The 19699-nt window shown below is 43.6% G+C and overlaps 1 protein-coding gene across 1 annotated transcript in view; it reads left to right on the plus strand.

Annotated features, from left to right (window-relative positions):
• APOLTP (apolipoprotein lipid transfer particle homolog) overlaps positions 1–19699 on the plus strand; it is a 184119-nt gene that overhangs the window by 101421 nt on the left and 62999 nt on the right. Inside the window, exons 35-39 of the mRNA XM_086375601.1 lie at positions 580–717; positions 813–932; positions 2304–2396; positions 6582–6799; positions 8669–8862. Coding sequence (XP_086231727.1) covers positions 580–717; positions 813–932; positions 2304–2396; positions 6582–6799; positions 8669–8862 — 763 coding nt within the window. The remainder of the gene's footprint in view (positions 1–579; positions 718–812; positions 933–2303; positions 2397–6581; positions 6800–8668; positions 8863–19699) is intronic.

Below are 19699 nucleotides of genomic sequence, written 5' to 3' on the forward strand. Positions count from 1 at the left end.
CAACACAAACCAAAAAAGCCTTGTGATCAGCTCATTGGATAATCCAGGATAATCTGCCCATCTCAAGATCCTTAATTGTAAAATCTCTTTTGCCCTGTAAGGTAACAGATTCCCAGAGTTCAGGGTTCAGGACATGGACATTTTGGGGAAGGTGGGTATTTTTCTGCCTGCCAGAAATTAAACATTCTTCTACTTAGCATGGCATTGCCCTTGGGGTTTCAGGCTATAACTACAACTAGCAATTCTGCATTCATCTAGATATTTGTTGAGCACCTACTATGCACCTGCGCCATGCTGAGTGTTACAACTGCAGCAGTGCCTAGAACAATCACCCTTGTGAATGAGACACAGGCCCTCAAGCCTACCCTGCTCGCCCCACCTGTGGGCGCTGGAGTTTACCATACACATCAGAGACCCCCCTGTGCACCTGCCCCGCTTTCTTTCCTGTGACTGGCGCAGTGCAGACTGCTTTCACCCATCAATTTTGGGACCACTTTGATTGCTGGGTTCCGAGGGTGGCCTTTGCAGGCATTCAGAGATGCGGAGTCCCCTCTCTCAGGGCCGTCGGTTCTTGTACAGGCTAAGAACAGAGGTGTTGAGGCCACTCTGAAAGTCAACCAGAAAGTCTTGCTGCATCTGAAGGCTCTGCACCATGACAGATCGCGGCATGGTGAAGTCTGGCATAACCTGGCCCTGGGCGTGGCTCACTCCTTCCAGGTACCCATCCCTGGGCTGGGCAAATGTTGGTTGGTGACCTCCAAGCAGAGCTCGACTGTTGGCGAGAGTGAAAGGTCCTGTCTGTTCTTTCCTAGCTGAGGTTCCCCCAAGCCCTGAATGTGGACGGGGACGTTGTCTTCAGACAGAGTCACGAGGGAGCATTTGACTGTGGTGTGGATGCACGAGCTACCATCAACCGCAACGTCACGTCCCAGGTCAGAAGACTGAGTTCTGCCTCCTAGCTGGGAGAGGAGGGGATTTAATGTTAGCATGCGGGTGTCCTGTATGGGAGGTGGCAGGGTGGCCCTGGCAAGCTGAGAGCACAGGCTTTATTTGGGCAGCGTGCATATGATGAATCGGGGTGCACCATTGTGACAAAAGTTTGCTTTACTGTGAAAGTTTATTCTGCAGTCATGTCACACTTCATTGTGGGTCTACTCCACACACTCACTCAGGGACCCAGGCTCCCACCACCCTGTGGCTCTGCCCCAGCTGGCTAGATGCGGAGAAAGAGGGTGAGAATTTTGCAGGAGGTTTTCATTGGTCAGGCGCATAAGTAATTCCACTGGCGGGAACTCATCACTTGACCCCCACCCAGCTGCAAGGGAGGCTGAGAAATGTAGTTTTAGCTGTATGTCCTAGAGAGAAAGGAAGTGCATTTTGGTGAATATATAGCAGCCACTGTGGGTATATTCATTAATTCACCACATATAGATAGTGTCTCTGCTGCATGAGAGGCTCTGTGCGATGTACTGGGACTGCACGGATGACTGTTTCTGTTCCCATCTCCAAGGAGCTTTCAGGTTCAAATCCTAGCTCCACTGTTGACTTGCTTGGGTAAATTATTCAACCTCTCTGAGCATCAGTTTTTCCTCCTGTGAAGAAGGATAGTAATACCAGCCTGTGAGAGCAGGGGTGATGATTGAATAAGATGATGATTGTAAAACCAGCTTCCCAGTGCCTGGTTCATGCTGCTGCCAAGTAGCTTCAGTCGTGTCCGACCCCGTGGGACCCCATAGACGGCAGCCCACATGGCTCCCCCGTCCCTGGGATTCTCCAGGCAAGAACACTGGAGTGGGTTGCCATGTCCTTCTCCAATGCATGAAAGTGAAAAGTGAAAGTGAAGTTGCTCAGTCATGTCCGACTCTTAGCAACCCCATGGACTGAAGCCTACCAGGCTTCTCCACCCATGGGATTTTCCAGGCAAGAGTACTGGAGTGGGGTGCCACTGCCTTCTCCTGGTTCATAGTCAGGGTCAAATAAATGGCAGCTGTGAACACAGGAGGCATGAGCAGACACCGTGGCAGGGGGAGGATGTGGTCTGCAGTTCGAGAGCTGTCCTCTCAGCCCCGTGTCTGGGGCCTCACTTCTCAAGCTTCCAGGTAAGGCAGTCTCCATAAGATTTAGGCTGAGAACCATCCTGAAAGGATGGTGGCTTCAGGCGTCTGCTGTGGGGCCTGGGTTTGGGACACCTCTGGGATGACCTGTCCCTCCTCAGTGCCCAGCCAGCCGCCTTCTTGGGTTCTGCATCTCACTCTTTGCTCCCTCTGACCCCCTCACCCTTTTCTACTTCCCCCTCCCAACAGGTCTCGGTCCAGCTGAACGGATCTGACTCCCATTCGGTGGTTTCCTTCCAGCTCAGACGTCCCCGTGGACCCATGTTTCCTCCAGACTTGCAGGTACAGATGGTAGTCCCTTCGGGATGACCTCAGTTACCTGCCAAGTATTGTCTTTGAGCAGCCAGCTTGCTGGGAGATGGGGCAGAAGGAAGGGAGGATGGAGGGGAGGGAACAGGGGGAAGGCCACACCACGATGCTAAGCTTAGCCAGACAGCCCCTCCAGAATCAAGAACAGATGGGAAGGAGATTTCCAAATCGGTCATTTGGAAGTGATTGTCTAGGCAAGAAGGGTTTTCAGCTCCCTGGAGGGTGAAAGGATCACATTTCACCCTTGAAAATGGAGAGAGGCAGAATTGTCCTCAAAACCCTGCCCTGTGGTTGGGTCTGGAAGAAACTGTATGAGCCTTCAGAATGGCTTTTTAGATCCCAGAGTATTTTGCCCAGTGTGGGGTAGAAACACACAGGGTTTCATTCTCCAGTGAAAGGAAGAGGCAGGGAGAGGCGTGCAGGTGGGAGGGCTGTGCTTTGCTCCCCCAGGGCCAGCTCCATAGAAAGCCCCCCATCTTGGTTACTTTGAGAGTATGCCGTGTACACAGGAATTAGGCTGCGGGCTGGGAACATGGAGGTGTAGGTGGGTAATCCCCACTGCGATGAGGACCAGAATTTGATAGCAATTTTTAAATGCCTGCTGTGGCCTCAGTCCTGTGCCTGTGGGTTTTGAAAACTTGAGGGGAGCCCCAGAAGGGCTCTGAAGAATGGAAGCTGAACGGTCTCAGAGGTGTGTTTTCGCATGTGTTGGTAGCTCTGAAATCAGGATGTGTCTTCAGACCCACACTGGTTCATTGTCTCATCAGCAGCCTTTTCACTTTCAAGGTGTATAAAATCATGGCACCTGTCAGACTGGAAAATGTGCCATCGCCAAAGTCAGTTATAACAGGAGCTGATGGCCCTTGAATGTTTGCCGTGTGCCAGGCTCTGGTCTCAGCCCTTGATGTGGATCATCTCATGGATGCCTCGTGGTGCTGCTGATCGGCATTTTGCAGATGAGACTCTGAGGCACAGAGAGGCAATGAGCCCTGTGCAAGGTCATGGAGCACATAAGTGGAGAGTCTTGGATGGGCACCCAGGCAGGCTGGACGTGGAGCCCAGTGTGGCCCCAGCACTCATGGTGAGGGAGGAGGAGTCCTGCTGGACCCTTGGGTGCTGGGTCACCTAATGGATTCAAGCTTTATTATTACTTTTTTAAAAATTAAGAGTATAGTTGATTTACAATGTTGTATTAGTTTCAGATGTACAGCGAAGTGATTTAGTTATACTAAATACTATATATTTAGTTATATGGGTTGGGAAGATCCCCTGGAGAAGGGAACAGCTACCCAGTCCAGTATTGTGGCCTGGAGAATTCCATGGACTGTATAGTCCATGGAGTCGCAAAGAGCTGGACACAAATGAGCGACTTTCACTTCATATATGTATATATATCTCCACTCTTTTTTAATGTTCTTTTCCCACATAGGCCATTAAGAGTATTGAGTATATTATTACTTTTTAAAACAGCAGGAGCCTTTGCTCACATTATCTCTGTGTTTGAATGAGGGCTGGGCCTGGGCGGCAGGAACCCAGCCTTCTCAAACCCATCTCCCCCAAAACATCAGGTATCTTTTCACTGATGTTTCTCAACCTAATTTTCATTACTGCATCCCTGACCAAGGAGGCTTGTTGGGCACTTTTCCCCTAATTGTCCCCTCTATGAAAATTTAAGTGCACACATGTCCTGTATTTCTGTTATGTGCGGATGCATATCTGGGCCTTGTATAAGAAGTTATTTTTTTTAACCAAAGCCCTCTCACAAGAACCAATTATGCATTTAAAGCGATATTGCCCCTGTTGAGAATGCATGCTCCACAAGACCTCTCGGGCCCACAGAGTCAATCAGAGAAGACACGGTGTACCCTGGAAGTTCCCAGCCTCAGCTGCACGTTAGAAGCCGGTGGGGGCAGTTTTATTAACAGAACATACCTGGACTGCAGCCTGGAGATGCTGAGTTGATTGGTGAGGGCATCCCAGGCACTCTTCTAAAAAATTAATAAATCTCAGTTTTTACAGCAGTTTTAGGTTTACAGGAAAATTGGGCAGAAAGCACGGAGAGCTCTCACAGACCCCTGTTCTCCACACGGTTTCCCACTTACCGACAGCTTGTGGGACTTCCCTGGTGGTCCAGTGGTGGACGGTGCTTGCACTGCTTCGGGGTGCCGGCTCGATCCCTGGCCGGGGTCTGAGATCCTGCATGCCGCATGGCTTGGCCAAAATAGAAAAATAAACAGATAAAAGGAGAATGTTTAAAAGATAAGCCAAACATCTTGCCTTAGTGTGGTACCTTTGTTAAAATGGAGGGACCAATATTAATTCATTATGAACTAAAGTGCATCATTTACTTTAAGGTTCTCTCCTTGTGCCATTCATTCTGTGCGCTTTGCCAAGTGCGTAATGTCATAAATCAGCTTACAGTAGTTTCACTGCCCTAAAGATCCTCTGCGAGCCCTCTGTTCCTCCTTCCCCCTCTCTTACCCTCTGGCCACCAGTTACCATTTTCTGTATTTTTAGTTTTACCTTTTCCCCTGGAACATCATACAGTTGGAATCATTCAGTTTGTAACCTTGAAGTGAAAGATTGGTTTGTTTCATTTAGAATGTGCTGTTACAATTCCTTTGTGTCTTTTCACGGCTTAATAGCTCATTTCCTTTTATCACCGAATACTGTTGCATTGTATGGGATACACTGCTGTCTATCAATTCAAGTAGCGAGAGGCCAGGCATACTTGTAAAAGCTCCCCATGTGACTGTAATGTGCAGACTGGGCCAGGCCAGTTTCTACCCTGTAGTGGGGGAACCGAAGCCCAGATCAGGATGTGGGCTTCAGATCCTACAGAGTTGGTGGAAGACTGGGCCTCGCTGCTTGCACCCTACTCCTCCCCACATCACTCTGGGGGCCTGGTCAGGCCTTTGCTCCAACCTCACCCCAGGTGCGAAACTGAAGTCGTTCAGTCATGTTCAACTCTCTGTGACCCCATGGACTGTAGCCTGCACCAGGCTCCTCTGTCCATGGGATTTTCCAGGCAAGAATACTGGAGTGGGTTGCGATTGCCTTCTCCAGGGGATCTTCCCAACCTAGAAATCGAATACAGGTCTCCTGCCTTGCAGGCAGATGCTTTACCCTCTGAGCCACCAAGGAACTCACCCCAAGTGTGGCCCCTCCTTATGCACCAGACATTCTCCCCTTTGACCTCCAGAGCTTCTAGTGGTTCTCTGGGCCCCAAGGGGCACTGTGAGCATCCTTTTCTGTAACTGAATTGCCCAGGGTCTTCTGCTCCCCACAGCAGCCCTATTTCAGGCACAAGCATGAATTTTAGAGCCAGGCAGGCCCAGGTTGAATATGTGAGTCTCTGAGCCTCAGTTTCTCCATTTGTAAGACAGAAATCCCACCTCCTAGGTAGTGGGAAGGACAAGGTGATCCTGTTCCTGTGCAAGGAGCTGGGGTCAGGGAAGGCTTCCACCTGATCTTCCCTCTGTTTTATTTCTCTTCCTGAGTATTTGCTGTCCACTGTGTTTGGTGATGCTCAGTGCTGGAGTGACTCCGGAAGACTTCCTGGAAGAAGAGGCCCTCCTGCATACCCAGCTCCCACAGACCCTTCCTGTCCTTCCTCTGCTTTTTTTTTAAATAGTATCTTTTATGAAAATAAAAAAGAGGGGTTCCTCTGGTGGCTCAGATGGTAAAGCATCTGCCTGTAATGCAGGCAGGGCCAGGTTTGATCCCTAGGTTGAGAAGATCTTCTGGAGAAGGGAATAGCTTCCCACTCCAGTAGTCTTGCCTGGAGAATCCCATGGACAGAGTTACTTGGCAGACTACAGTCTATAGGGTCGCAAAGAGTCGGACGCGACCAAGTGGCTAACGCTTTCACTTCTACTGTTTTATAAAAGTGTGTATTTATTTATTACATGGCTCTGTTGGGTCTTAGTTGTGGCATGTGGTGTCTTCCTCGTGTCATGGGAGATCTTTCTTTGCAACATGCGGATCCTCTACTTGAGCCGCAAGGGCTCAATAGTTGTGGCTCGCACGCTAAGTTGCTCTGTGGCATGTGGGATCTTAGTTTGTCCCCTGCATTGCAAGGTGGATTCTTAACTACTGGAGCATCAGGGAAGAACCCCCAACACCGCTGCTTCTGAACACTGTCCTCTTTCCCCGCAGGTGCAGGCGGCTGCCGCGCGCTACAGAGAGCACAGCGTCAACGGCTCCCTGTCTGTGCACGTGTCTGGCGAGGAGCTGGTTCTGCTGGAGGCCAGTGCGAGACAGGACAGCCGGAGGAACACCCGGGGCTGGGGTATGAGTGTCCTCCTACACCAGGAGGTCCTCAGAGCCCCCAGGGCTGTTCAGCTGCAGCTCTCCAGCAAGGTCGCCCCAGCCAGGTGAGCATCCCCAGGTGGCTTCAAGGAGGGAGGGGGCCTCTGAGGTTGAAGGGCTGAAGTCCTGGGAGATGGGAAATCATCACCCAGAAGTGCCCTCTGGGACCATCGCTGAATGGGGTGGGACCATCCGTGCCATTCTTGAGTTTAAGGCTTGAGGAGGTAGAAGGGAGGAAACATTCAATTTTCCACTTTGATCTATTTTCCTTTCTTTTTTAGTTATAACAGCATTCACAGTTGTTGTTAAGTTGCTAAGTTATGTCTGATTCTTTTATGACCCAGTGAACTATAGCCTGCCAGGATCCTCTGTCCGTGGGATTTCCCAGGCAGGAATATTGGAATAGGTTGCCATTTCGTCCTCTTGGGGATCTTCCTGGACTAGAGATTGAACCTGTGTCTCCTGCATTGGCAGGCAGGTTTTTTACTGCCTAGCCACCTGGGAAGCTTTATTCCCAAACTTCAAAGGGTTTGAGGTAGATTATGAAAATGTACATTGTTCTAGGTCAAGAACTAGCAAACTTTCAGGAAAGGACAGGATGGTAAATATTTTTGGATCTGCGGGCCACACGCTCTCTGTGGCAGGTATTCTGCGATTGTAGTACAAAAGCATCGTAGACAACATGTAAATCAACGCAAGTGGCCACGTTCTGATAAAACTTTATTTACTATACAGGTGGGCTGGTTTTGGCCCACAGCTTGCCAATTCTTATTCTGGGTTTCAAAAAAAAAAAAATACATGAGGAAGTTCGGGTGAAGGGAAGGAAAAATGGGAAGATGATCAATGTGGCATCAGTAAACGAAATGCGTGCCTTTTTCTAGAGTGGAGCTGATGATTTGACTCTGAGCTTCCTAACAGCCAGGGCAAAGTAAGAAACCAAACAATGGCATTATTTGTAAATAGTGCCTTTCCTTAGGGAAACACACACACACACACACTCACACCTGTGTGAGTGTGCACCAAGCAAAGCATGGCTGATCTTGTCCCTGGTCTTGGTATTCCCATGGAAAGCAACTACCATGATGTCATATATAGAGCTTACCATGTGGGACTTCCCTGGTCGTCCAGTGGTTGAGACTGCACTTCCAATGTAGGGGGCATGGGTTCGATCCCTAGTCAGGAAAGTAAGTTCTTACATGCTTCGTGTGTGCTAAGTCACTTTAGTCATGTCCGACTCTTTGCGACCCCGTGGATTATAGCCTGCCAGGCTCCACTGTCCATGGGATTCTCCAGGCAAGAATACTGGAGTGTGTTGCCACGCCCTCCTCCAGGGGATCTTCCCTATTGAGACATCAAACTCATGTCTCCTGTAGCTCCTGCATTGGCAGCTGGGTTCTTTACCACTAGCGCCACCTGGGAAGCCTTACGTGACTTGAGTCAAGAAAAGAAAAAACCCAAACAACAACAAAAAAAACACGTGGGTGATTGGCACCATGTCACCTGCCCCGATTCTCCAGGAATTTTAAGAGCAGGCTTCCTGGGACTGTTTTGTCCCTTGTCCCCCGCCGTAATAACATAGACTGATAACTCATTAGCAATGTCAGTTCAGCATCAGTAGTTCGATGCTTTCCTCCTCTTTACAGAAGAAGAAACTGAGGTTCAGGGAGTTGTGTCTTTGTGCAGAGCCCCACAGTGAGTGGGCAGCAGCCCTGGGATTCAGCCTCCCATTTGACTGACCTCAAAGCCCGTGATCTGAGCCCTCTGTTACACTGCATCCCTGCGAGCTGAGGGCCCAGGAAGGCGATCCCATGATGGGTCTGAACGTGGGGTTCAGGGATTCGTACGGCCAGACTGGCTTACTTGAAGGGGAAAAACACCATTTGCTGCAGAGATAGCTGCTGATGTTTTCCACGCCCCATCACTTTCCTTCCTAGGATCTGGCTGTTTTCCAAAGCCCTGCTGGACCAGAGCACAGTGCAGCTCTTCCTCAAGGCCTCCGAGGCGCGGAGAGGAGGCCGGGTCCTGACCCTGCGGACCCAAGCCCAGCACACAGTGGCCGCCTGGACAGCCCTGCCCCGTCTCCTGACCCTCGTGGGGGTGCTGAAGCAGAAGGAGGTGCTCAGAGAGGGTGAGAGCCTGGGGAGCACTGTGGGATTGTGGGCGAGCACCCTCTGTGGATCCTCCATGTAGATGAAATCCTGCACATACTCAAGTCCACAGATGCTCTGTTCCAGCATCACACACACTCGTGATGCTCTTTGGTCAGCAGTTAGTACCTTGGGCTTCGCTAGGGGCTCAGCTAGGGGTACAGAATCTGCCTGCCAGTGCAGGAGACTCCAGAAACATGGGTTTGAACCCTGGGTCAGGAAGATCCCCTGGAGGAGGAAATGACAACCCACTCCAATATTCTTCGGGCTTCCCTGGTGGCTCAGAGGGTAAAGAATTTGCCTGCAATGCAGGAGACTGGAGTTCGATCCCTGCGTTGGGAAGATCCACCGGAGAAGGGAATGGCAACCCACTCCAATATTCTTGCCTGGAGAACTCCACAGATGGGGCTGCTAGCAGACGGTAGTCCATGGAGTCACCAAAGAGTTGGACACGCCTGAGCGAGTAACACTTTCAGACTAACACTTTCAAAATGAATCTTCTGCTGTCTAAATACTAAACAGAGGGAGTGACTGGATGAGACACGTGGGACTGAGTAATTTTCTTTTTGGAGGTTGGAGTACAAACTGGTTTTGTTGTGTTTTGAGATTAATCCATATTGTCACAAGTAGCAAATGTCATTTCTCCATTGTAGTCCATTGTATGAATATTCCATGATTTCTTTGTACATCTTACTTTTTTTTTGTTATTATGCAACACATTTTTAAAATTGAAAACCAAACTAAACAGGCTACCTTGTACAGGACTTGTCAGAGCCTTAATGTGCTAATGATATTGGAAATATCCAGGAAGCAGGGCTGAGTGCAGTGTTCCCTTCTAACACTTGTTTTATCTTTTGGCTGTGCTAGGTCTTCGTTGTGGCATGTGGGCCCTTCATTTATGCCATATGGGCTTTCTAGTTGTGGGACATGGGCTTAGTTGCCCCTCAGCATGTGGGATCTTAGTTCACCCGTTCAGTTCAGTCACTCAGTCGTGTCCAACTCTTTGTGATCCCATGGACTGCAGCCAGGTTCTCTGTCCATCACCAATGCCTGGAGCTCGCTCAAACTCATTTCCATCGAGTTGGTGATGCCATCCAACCATCTCGTCCTCTGTCGCCCCCTTTTCCTCCTGCCTTCAATCTTTCCCAGCATCAGGGTATTTTCCAATGAGTTGACTCTTCAAATCATGTGGCCAAAGTATTGGAGCTTCAGCTTCAGCATCAGTCCTTCCAATGAATAGTTCACCAACCAGGGGTCAAACCCACATCCCCTGCTCTGGAAAGCAGTTTCTTAACCCTGGACCACCAGGGAAGTCCCTCTAACAATTTGTTTTTCTTCCAGTTTTATTGAAATATAATTGTCATGTAGCACGATATTAGTTTGTGTACAGCATTGTGATTTGACTTACATACATTAGGAAATGATAATCACAGTAGGTTTACTGAACATCCGTCATCTCATTTAGACACGAAATTAAAGAAATAGAAAATTTCTTATGGTGAGAACTCTTAGGATTTTATACTCTTAATTTTCATATATGACATATAGCAATGTTAATTATATTTATCATATTGTATATTACATTCTTCTGTGGGAGGAAATGGCAACCCACTCCAGTATTCTTGCCTGGGAAATCCCATGGACAGCGAGCCTGGCAGGCTGCAGTCCATGGGGTCTCAAAGAGTCAGACAGGACTCAGTGACTGAGCATGCATATTACATTCCTAGTACCTCTTTATCTTATAACTGGAAGTTCAAACCTTTTAAAAAATGTTTTATAGTTGATTCACAATGTTGTTAATTACTGCTGTACAGCAAAGTGATTCAGTTATATATACGTTCTTTTTATGTCCTTTCCCTTTATGGCTTATCATAGGATAGTGAATATATAACAGTGATATATTGTAATCACTATTCATATAATCATCATAATATGTTATAATCATCCTAACATGATGTTATAATCATCATGATGTTATGTGATATATCAGTAGGAGCTTGTTGTTTATCCGTCCTTTATATAAAAACTCATCTCTGCTAACCCCAAGGTCCCACTCCACCCCTCTTCCAGCCCCCTCCCCTGACAACCACAGATCCGTTCTTCACTCTGTGACTGTGATTCTCTTTCTGTTTTGCCGTGGCTGTTGTTCAGTTGCTAAGTCATGTCTGTTTCATGGATAGGTTCACATGTGTCATATTTTAGATACAACACATAAGTGGTATCATTTGGTATTTGTCTCTCTCTTTCTGACTGACTTCATTTAGCATGGTAGTCTCTGGTTGCATCCGTGTTGCTGCAGATGACGTTATTTTGTTCTTTTTATGGCTGAGTAGTATTCCGTTGTATGTGCACCACGTCTTCTTTCTCCATCCATCTGTCAGTGGACATGTAGGCTGTTCCCACATCTTGGCTCTTGTGAACAGTGCTGCTGTGAGCTTAGGGATGCGTGTGTCTTTTTGAATTATAGGTTTGTCCGGATATATGCCCAGGAGTGGGATTGCTGGAGCATATGGTAATTCTGTTTTTAGTTTTTTGAAGAACCTCCATCCTGGCTCAAAACTGCACAGTGGCTGCACCAATTTATATTCCCTCCAAGAAGCATGTACATTTTGATTGCCTTCATCCAATACCCCATCCCCCACCTCTGATAACCATAAATGTGACCTTTTTTAAATTGAAGCATAGTTGATGTCGGAGAAAGCAATTGCATCCCACTCCAGTACTCTTGCTTAGAAAATCCCATGGACGGAGGAGCCTGCTAGGCTGCAATCCATGGGGTCGCTAAGAGTTGGACACGACTGAGCGACTTCACTTTCACTTTTCACTTTCATGCATTGGAGAAGGAAATGGCAGCCCACTCCAGTGTTCTTGCCTGGAGAATCCTAGGGACGGGGGAGCCTGGTGGGCTGCCGTCTATGGGGTCGCACAGAGTCGGACACGACTGAAGTGACTTAGCATAGCATAGCATAGTTGATGTATATTATATAAGTTACAGGGAGAAGGCAATGGCACCCCACTCCAGTACTGTTGCCCGGAAAATCCCATGGATGGAGGAGCCTGGTGGGCTGCAGTCCATGGGATCGCTAAGAGTCGGACACAACTGAGCGACTTCACTTTGACTTTTCACTTTCATGCATTGGAGAAGGAAATGGCAACCCACTCCAGTGTTCTTGCCTGGAGAATCCCAGGGACGGAGAAGCCTGGTGGGCTGCCGTCTATGGGGTCGCACAGAGTCGGACACGACTGAAGCGACTTAGCAGCAGCAGCAGCAGCAGCAGCATAGAAGTTACATGTTGAACAACATAGTGACTCACAACTTAAGGGTTATGCTCCATTAGAAGTTATTATAAAATATTGACTATATTCCCCATGATATATGGTCTATCCCTGTAGCTTTTTTACTTTGTACATAATGGTTTTTACCTCTTAATCCTCCATCCCGCTTCCCTCTCCCCCTTGGTAACCACCAGTTTGTTCTGTATATCCGTAAGTCTGTTTTTGTTTTCTATTATATTCACTAGTTTGTTTTATTTTTTAGATTCCACATATAGGTGATATACAGTGTTTGTCTTTTTCTGGCTGACTTATTTCACTTAGCATAATACCCTCCAAGTCCATCTATATTGTAGGAAATGGCAAAATTTCATTCCTTTTTATGGCTGAGTAGTATTCGTGTGTGTGTGTGTGTGTGTGTGTGTGTGTGTATTATGTCTTCTTAATGCATTTGTCTGTTGATGGATGAATTGCTTTCATATCTTGGCCATTGTAAATAACACTGCTATGAGCATTGGGATACATATATCTTTTTGAATTAATATTTTCTTTTTGGATATATACCCAGGAGTGGAACTGCTGGTTCATATGGTTGTTCTATTTTTAATTTTTGAGAAACCTTCATACTGATTTCCATAACGGCTGCACCAATTTACATTTCCATCAGCAGTACACAAGGGTTCCTTTTTCTCCACATGCTTGCCAACATTTATTATTATTATTATTTTGATGATAGCCATTCTGCCAGATGTGAGATGATATCCATTATGGTTTTTATTTGTATTATTCTGATGGTTAATGATGTTGAGCATCTTTTCATGTGCCTATTGGCCAACCTGCATGTCCTCTTTGGAAAAATGTCTACTCAGGTCATCTCTCCATTTTTTACTCAGATTGTATCGTCTTTTCTTGATGTTGAATTATGTGAGCTGTTTATGTACTTTGGATATTAACCTTTTATTGGTCGTATCATTTACAAACATTATCTCCCATTCAGTAGGTTGTCTTTTTGTTTTGGTGATGGTTTCATTTGCTGTGCAAAAGCTTTCAAGTTTAATTAGAGTCCATTTGTTTATTTTTGCTTTTATTTTCCTTTGCTTTAGGAGACAGACTCAAAAAAATATTGCTACGATTTATGCCAGAGTGTTCTGCCTATGTTTTCCTCTAGGAGTTTTATGGTTTCTGGTCTTATATTTAGGTCTTTAATCCACGTTGAGTTTATTTTTGTACGTGGTGTTAGAGAATGTTCTCCTTTCATTCTTTTACATGTAGCTGTCCGATTTTCCCAGCACCAATTATGGAATAATCTCATTTTTTATGAGTTTGTTTTTGAAATGTAATTGACCTGCAACACTCTTAGTTCCTGTTACACAATATAGTGACTGGATACTTCTGTATGTTTCAAACTGATCACCAGGATGAGTCTAGTTAGGATATGTTACCATACAAAGATATCACGTAGTTATCGGCTATGTTTCCCATTCTGTACATTTTATACCCATGACTCATTTATTTTGCAACTGGAAACTTGTAGCTCTTAATAGCCCTTACCTATTACCCCGGCCCACCTCCCCTGTGGCAACCACCTGCCTGTTCTCTGCATCTTTGACTCTTTCTGTTTTATGTTTGCTCACTTATTTAAGATTCTATATATAAGTGAAATCATATAGTATTTGTCCTTCATAATACCCTTATGTTGTTGAAAATGGCAAGATTTCATTCTTTTTTGATTGAGTAGTATTCCATTATGTATGTATGTACTGCATCTTCTTTATCCATTCATCTATCAATGGACACTTAGGTTGCTTCCATGGCTTGGCTATTGTAAATAATGCTGCAATGAAGGTTCAATTCAGTTCAGTCACTCAGTCGTGTCCAACTCTTTGTGACCCCATGAACTGCAGCAAGCCTTCCCTGTCCATCACCAGCTCCCAGAGCTTGCTCAAACTTATGTCCATCGAGTTGGTGATGCCATCCAACCATCTCGTCCTCTGTTGTCCCCTTCTCCTCCTGCCTTCAATATTTCCCAGCATCAGGGTCTTTTCTAAGGAGTCAGTTCTTCGCATCAGGTGGCCAAAGTATTGGAGTTTCAGCTTCAGCATCAGTCATTCCAATGAAAATTCAGGACTGATTTCCTTTAGTAATGAAGGATATATTCTAGATTTCATTTAGAAATGAATGATTTCATTTAGCAATGAAGGTAGGGGTGCATATATCTGTTCTAATTAATGCTTTCATTTTCTTCAGATAAATACCCAGAAGTGAATTTGCTGGATCACTTGGTAGTTCAATTTTTAACTTTTTGAATTATACTGTTTTTCAAAGTGGCTACATCGAATACTTTTTATTTTGACATTTTAGTCTTACAGAAAAGTGATTACAAAGAATCCCAGAGGCTCTTTACCTGGCTTCACCAATTATTGACATTTATCACAATTGCTTTTATCATTTTTATTCTCTTTTTTGGTCTCCCTGTATGTATATGTGTCTATAGAACATTATTATTTGCATACAAATTTTTTTATTTTTGGCCACATTGCACATCATGTGGGATCTTAGTTCCCCAACCAGGGATCAAACCCACACCCCCTGCAAAGGAAGCATGGAGTTTTTAACCACTAGACTGCCAAGGAAGTCCCTAAAATTTTTTTAATTCTTGAACTGTGTTTTAATAAGCTTCAGACGTAATAGTTCTTCACCCCTAAATAGTTGTGTTTATTTCCAAAAAAATAAAGACATTCTCGTACATTCTTCAATACAGTTCTTAACTCAGGAAATTAGCGTTTATATGTTGCTGTTAGCTACAGACTTTATTGCGATTTCACTGGATGTCCCAGTCATGTCCCTTATAGTAAAAGAAAATCCTGAATTGTGCTCTACATTTAGTTGTGTTGTTTCTTTGGTCTCTTATTCTGCATCGGTTCTTCTGTATTTCTTTCTCTTTCACGATCACATTTCAAAGGGTGCAGGGCAGTCGGTTTGTGGAATATCCCTCGTGTGGGCTTTGCCGGATGCTGCCTTACACGGCTACTTTCAAAAAAGCCTTGTTGGCAGCGTGCCACCGAGTGTCACTTTGTCCCTGTGCTCTTGGTGACATCAGTCTCGATCACTTGGTTAAAGTGGCCTCTGCTAACTTTCTTCCCTGTTAAGCATCTTTTCCCTTTGTACGCTAACTTCATAAAACAAGTTGAGAAGTACTTTATTCCCTTCTGTTTTCTGAAAGAGCTTGTGCAAGATGGGTGTGAACACTCCTGTAATTGTCTGATGGACACTACCAGGGAAGCCATCTGGAATTTTCTTTGTGGAATTTTTTTTTTAGAAAATGAATAGATTTATAAATCTATGTATATTTTCTATTTCATCCTTATCATTCTGTGTAAATTCTGTTTTTCAAGGAATTTGTCCATCTCAACTAAGATGTCAGCCATATTTGTAGTGGTTTATTATATGTATTATAATCTTTTTAAGGTATCTATAATGATACCTTCGCTTTTGTTCTTGACGGTCGTTATTATGTTTCGTCTCTCTCTTCCTTATTAGTCTAACTAGGATTTTGTCAATTTTTAAAATCTGTTCAAAGAAACAAATGTTATTCTTTTAAATGTTCTGGGTTTTTTTTGTTGTTGTCTCTTTTCAATTCCATTGACTTCAGACATTATCTCTATTATTTCCTTTCTTACACTTAATTTGGGTTTACTTTGCTGTGCTTTTTATGATTTATTTATGGCAGCTCCTCAACCCATTGACTTTTAGACCTTTTTCCTTTTCTAATATAAGCATGTAAAACCATACATATTCCTTTAGCTGCATCCCACAAAATTTGATGTTGTGAATTTTTATTATAATTTGTTTTAAAATATTTTCAGATTTCCCTTATGATTGCTTCTTTCAGCCATGCATTTGAAGTCTATTGCTTAATTTCCAAATATTTGAGATTTTTCTAGATAGCTTTTTAATATTTAATTTCGTTATGGCCAGAGGATTTCTTCTGTAGGATCAGTCCTTTAATATTCGTTGTGACTTGTTTTATAGGCCAATCTATATCTGTCTTGTGAACACATCTTATGCAATAAAAAGAATTTGTATTCTGTAGTGTTGTTGGGTGTAATGTTCTATAAATGTTAGTTAAGTCAAGATGCTTGGCTGTATTGTTCTGATATATACTTCTACTGAATTTTTTTGCCTGGTTATTGTATCAAGCAGAGAAAGATGGTAAACTTGCCGACTATGTGGGTTTCTCTAGCTTGTTTCATTTGGTTTTTGCTTCATGTATGTGCGTGGCATACTGGTATTGGGTGTATAAGCATATGTGATTATTATTCTTAGTGAGCGGCCAGGTCTATCCTTAGGAAATGGCCTGCTGTCTCTCCCACAGTTCTTTGTCTCGAAGTCTATTTTGTCTGATGTTAATGTTGCCACTCTTGCTTTTCCTTAGCATTTGTACTATATATATATTTCCATCCTTTTTCTTCCCGCATATTTACTTCCTTAATATTTAAGGTACATTTCTTATAGCCCACATACAGTGGGATTTTGCTTTATATATCTAGTCTGACAGTCTCTGCTTTGTTATAGTATTTAGTTGATTTATGTTTATCATGATTATTGATGATTAGATTTATGTCTACTATTTTGCTGTTTTGTTTTCTACATTGTCATATACTTTTTCTTCCTCTGTTATTATTTTCTTTTGCCTTCTTTCTGATGATTTTAAGAATTTTAGAACTCAGTTTTAACTGATCTATTCCTCTTTCAACTATGCCTCTGTATATTCTTTCACATTCTACTTAAGAGTTTCTGGTATGATTTCTCTTCAGTATGAAGAATCACCTGTAGCATTTCTTGGAAGGCTGGCTTGCTGACAATAAGTCTCCTTAATTTTTATTTATTTGAAAAGGTCCTATTTTGCCTTAATTCTTAAAGGATATTTTTAAATGTATATTTCTTGACACATTTGGATAAACTTTCATATTTGCTTCTTCAGAGATTTCTTTCTGACCAGTTCTCATTGTCCTCATCTGTGGTTTCCAATTGCACATGTTTTAGAAGTTTCTGCATTGTTCCACAGATCTCTGAAGCTCTGTTGATCTTTTTAGTCCTTTTTCCTTTGCTTTAAATATCTATCAGTCTGTCTTCAAGTTCACTAGCTCTTTCTTCTCCAAACACCCCCCAATAAAAAATTTTTAGATTGTCCAATAATTTTTTTCAATCACAGATTTAATATTTTTTAGTTCTAGAATCATCACTAGGTTATTTTTATTTCTGGTTTTCATTCAATACAAGAATATTTTCCTTATATTTTCGAACATGGTTATAAGAGCTGTTTTAAAATCTTTGTCTGCTAATTCCAGTGTCAAGGTCATCTTCAGGTTGATCTCCCTTGACTATTGATTGCCCTTTCTCTTAAATGTGATTTACATTTTACTATTTCTTTGTACATTGAGTAATTTGAGATTGTACTCTGGACATTTTAAGTGATGTTAAGACTGATTATTTTCTATTTCTCTGAAGAGTATTATTATTTAAAAAAAATGTTTAGCATGCAGTAAACTTGGCTGGTCTCAAAATCTAGACTCTGTCTTTCTTCTGGTGGGCTGCAGTCGAAATAATTTTCAACTCTTTTATCTTAGCAGGTCTGCTTAGAAGTCTGTCCCACCCTTGTTCAAGGATTAGCTTTGGACAGACTTCATACATAGAATTTGGGATTCTCCCCTGTGGTTCTCTCTGGAATTTCTCACTTCACTTTCCATTTGCTGTCATCACCCTGAACTCTGTTCTCTGATTCTGTAATTGGTAAGACCATGGATTTCTGTCTGAGTTTTGCTCATCCTTCTTGGCACCAAGAAGAGTAAAAACATGCAGCTCAACTATCGCTGGTCCTTTCCTCCAAGTGTTAACTCCCTTCCATTGTCACTCTCTAGTCACTTCAGATAATTGTTTCATATATTTTGTCCAGAACATGCAATTGTTACCTTGAGAGGGTTACTCAATTGAAGTGTCCCCACCACCATTAATGGAGATAAATCTCCTGTGTCTTTTTGATATATCCCTATCATACCTTGGCCACTTCTTCCTTTATGGCCAAAAAAATGTCTCAGTCTCACGTTACACTTTCCCTAATATGGAACAAGCCATTTCTCCAAGGATTCCTGACTCCTTTTGTGCGAAAATAGTATTTAAAAACTAAGATCTGGGATCTAGATGTGTTTATGTCTTTCTAGGCCTTCTGAATGAACAGACCAAGAAAACAGATGGATGTGTACATACATACACACATATCTTTTCTGTCTATAGGTATATAAGTTTACAATTACTAGTTCATACTGATGCTCTTAATTCCAGTCCATCATGAAAAAGTTCATTCTGTTTCTTTCCCCCTTTCATATTTCTTATTCCTCTCTTCAACAGCAAGAAATCTGGCTCTACTTATGCACAATATATTTAGTTATTTGTTCAGCCCCAGAATACATAGAAAGTCAGAATTACTAACCTATATCTTTGAGGAAACAAAGCCTTTTAATTAGAATTCGGTATTTGTTTAGAGTTCTTCTGAGGGTATAAATCCAAACGGGGCTTCTCAGGTGGCTCTAGTGGTCAAGTATCTGCCTGCCAATGCAGGAGAGGTACTAGACATGGGTTCCATCCCTGGATCAGGAAGATCTCCTGGAGTAGGAAATGGCAACCCACTCCAGTATTCTTGTCTGGAAACTTCCATGGACAGAGGAGCCTGGTGGAGTATATAGTCCATGAAGCCGCAAAGAGTTGGACACGACTCAACACAAAAAAATAAATACAAACATGGTATTTAAACTTTAGTTGGCGTTAATCTCCCACCCATCCTGTGTGATGCTGTTAATCATTTGAAATACAATTGGTTCACTGGTTTCTGTTTATATTCCATTTTCAAGTTTCCAATCTATCAATTTTGTGTGTTTATTTTTTGATTATGTGAAACTGCAAGGTTCCAAAAGTCAGGATTTCACAAAAAGGGATTTTTTGCCCAAATATCCTTGACCATCATGCCCTGGCTGAACATCTGTCCAGGGCCCAGTTTTTCAGAAACTAAAGACTCTGCTTTTCTACCAACCTTGGGGAAATAGAATCATTCTCTCATCTTGGAGTAATATTAACACCAACCCTCCTAATTCCTAATTGGTTAAATTGTGGCAAAACCAAATTGCAGGGACTTCCCTGGCAGTCTGGTGGTGAAGACTTTGCCTTCCAACACAGGCGGGTGCAGCTTCAATGCCTGGTCAGAGAGCTAAGGCCCCATTTGCGTCCTGGCCAAAAAAGCAAAGCCTAACACAGAAGCAATATTATAACAAATTCAGTAACGACTTTTAAAGTGCATTTTTTTTTAAAGAAAGCTAATTGCATAATAAAATACATAAGACTGTATGACATAGGTTTGAAAAAACTTATCAAATAAAGAAAGTTATATCAGGATACTGTTCTCAAGTTTACTTTGATTTACACTGGTAGTCTCCCCTTCCTCTTTCTGAAGTTTGTCATTTGCAGCTGATAACAGACTCGCATGCTGATCTT

The sequence above is a fragment of the Bos grunniens genome, chromosome 25 (assembly GCF_055505025.1).
Source record: "Bos grunniens cultivar Pamir isolate PY7600 chromosome 25, Bosgru_T2T1.0, whole genome shotgun sequence".
NCBI classification, from domain to species: domain Eukaryota; kingdom Metazoa; phylum Chordata; class Mammalia; order Artiodactyla; family Bovidae; genus Bos; species Bos grunniens.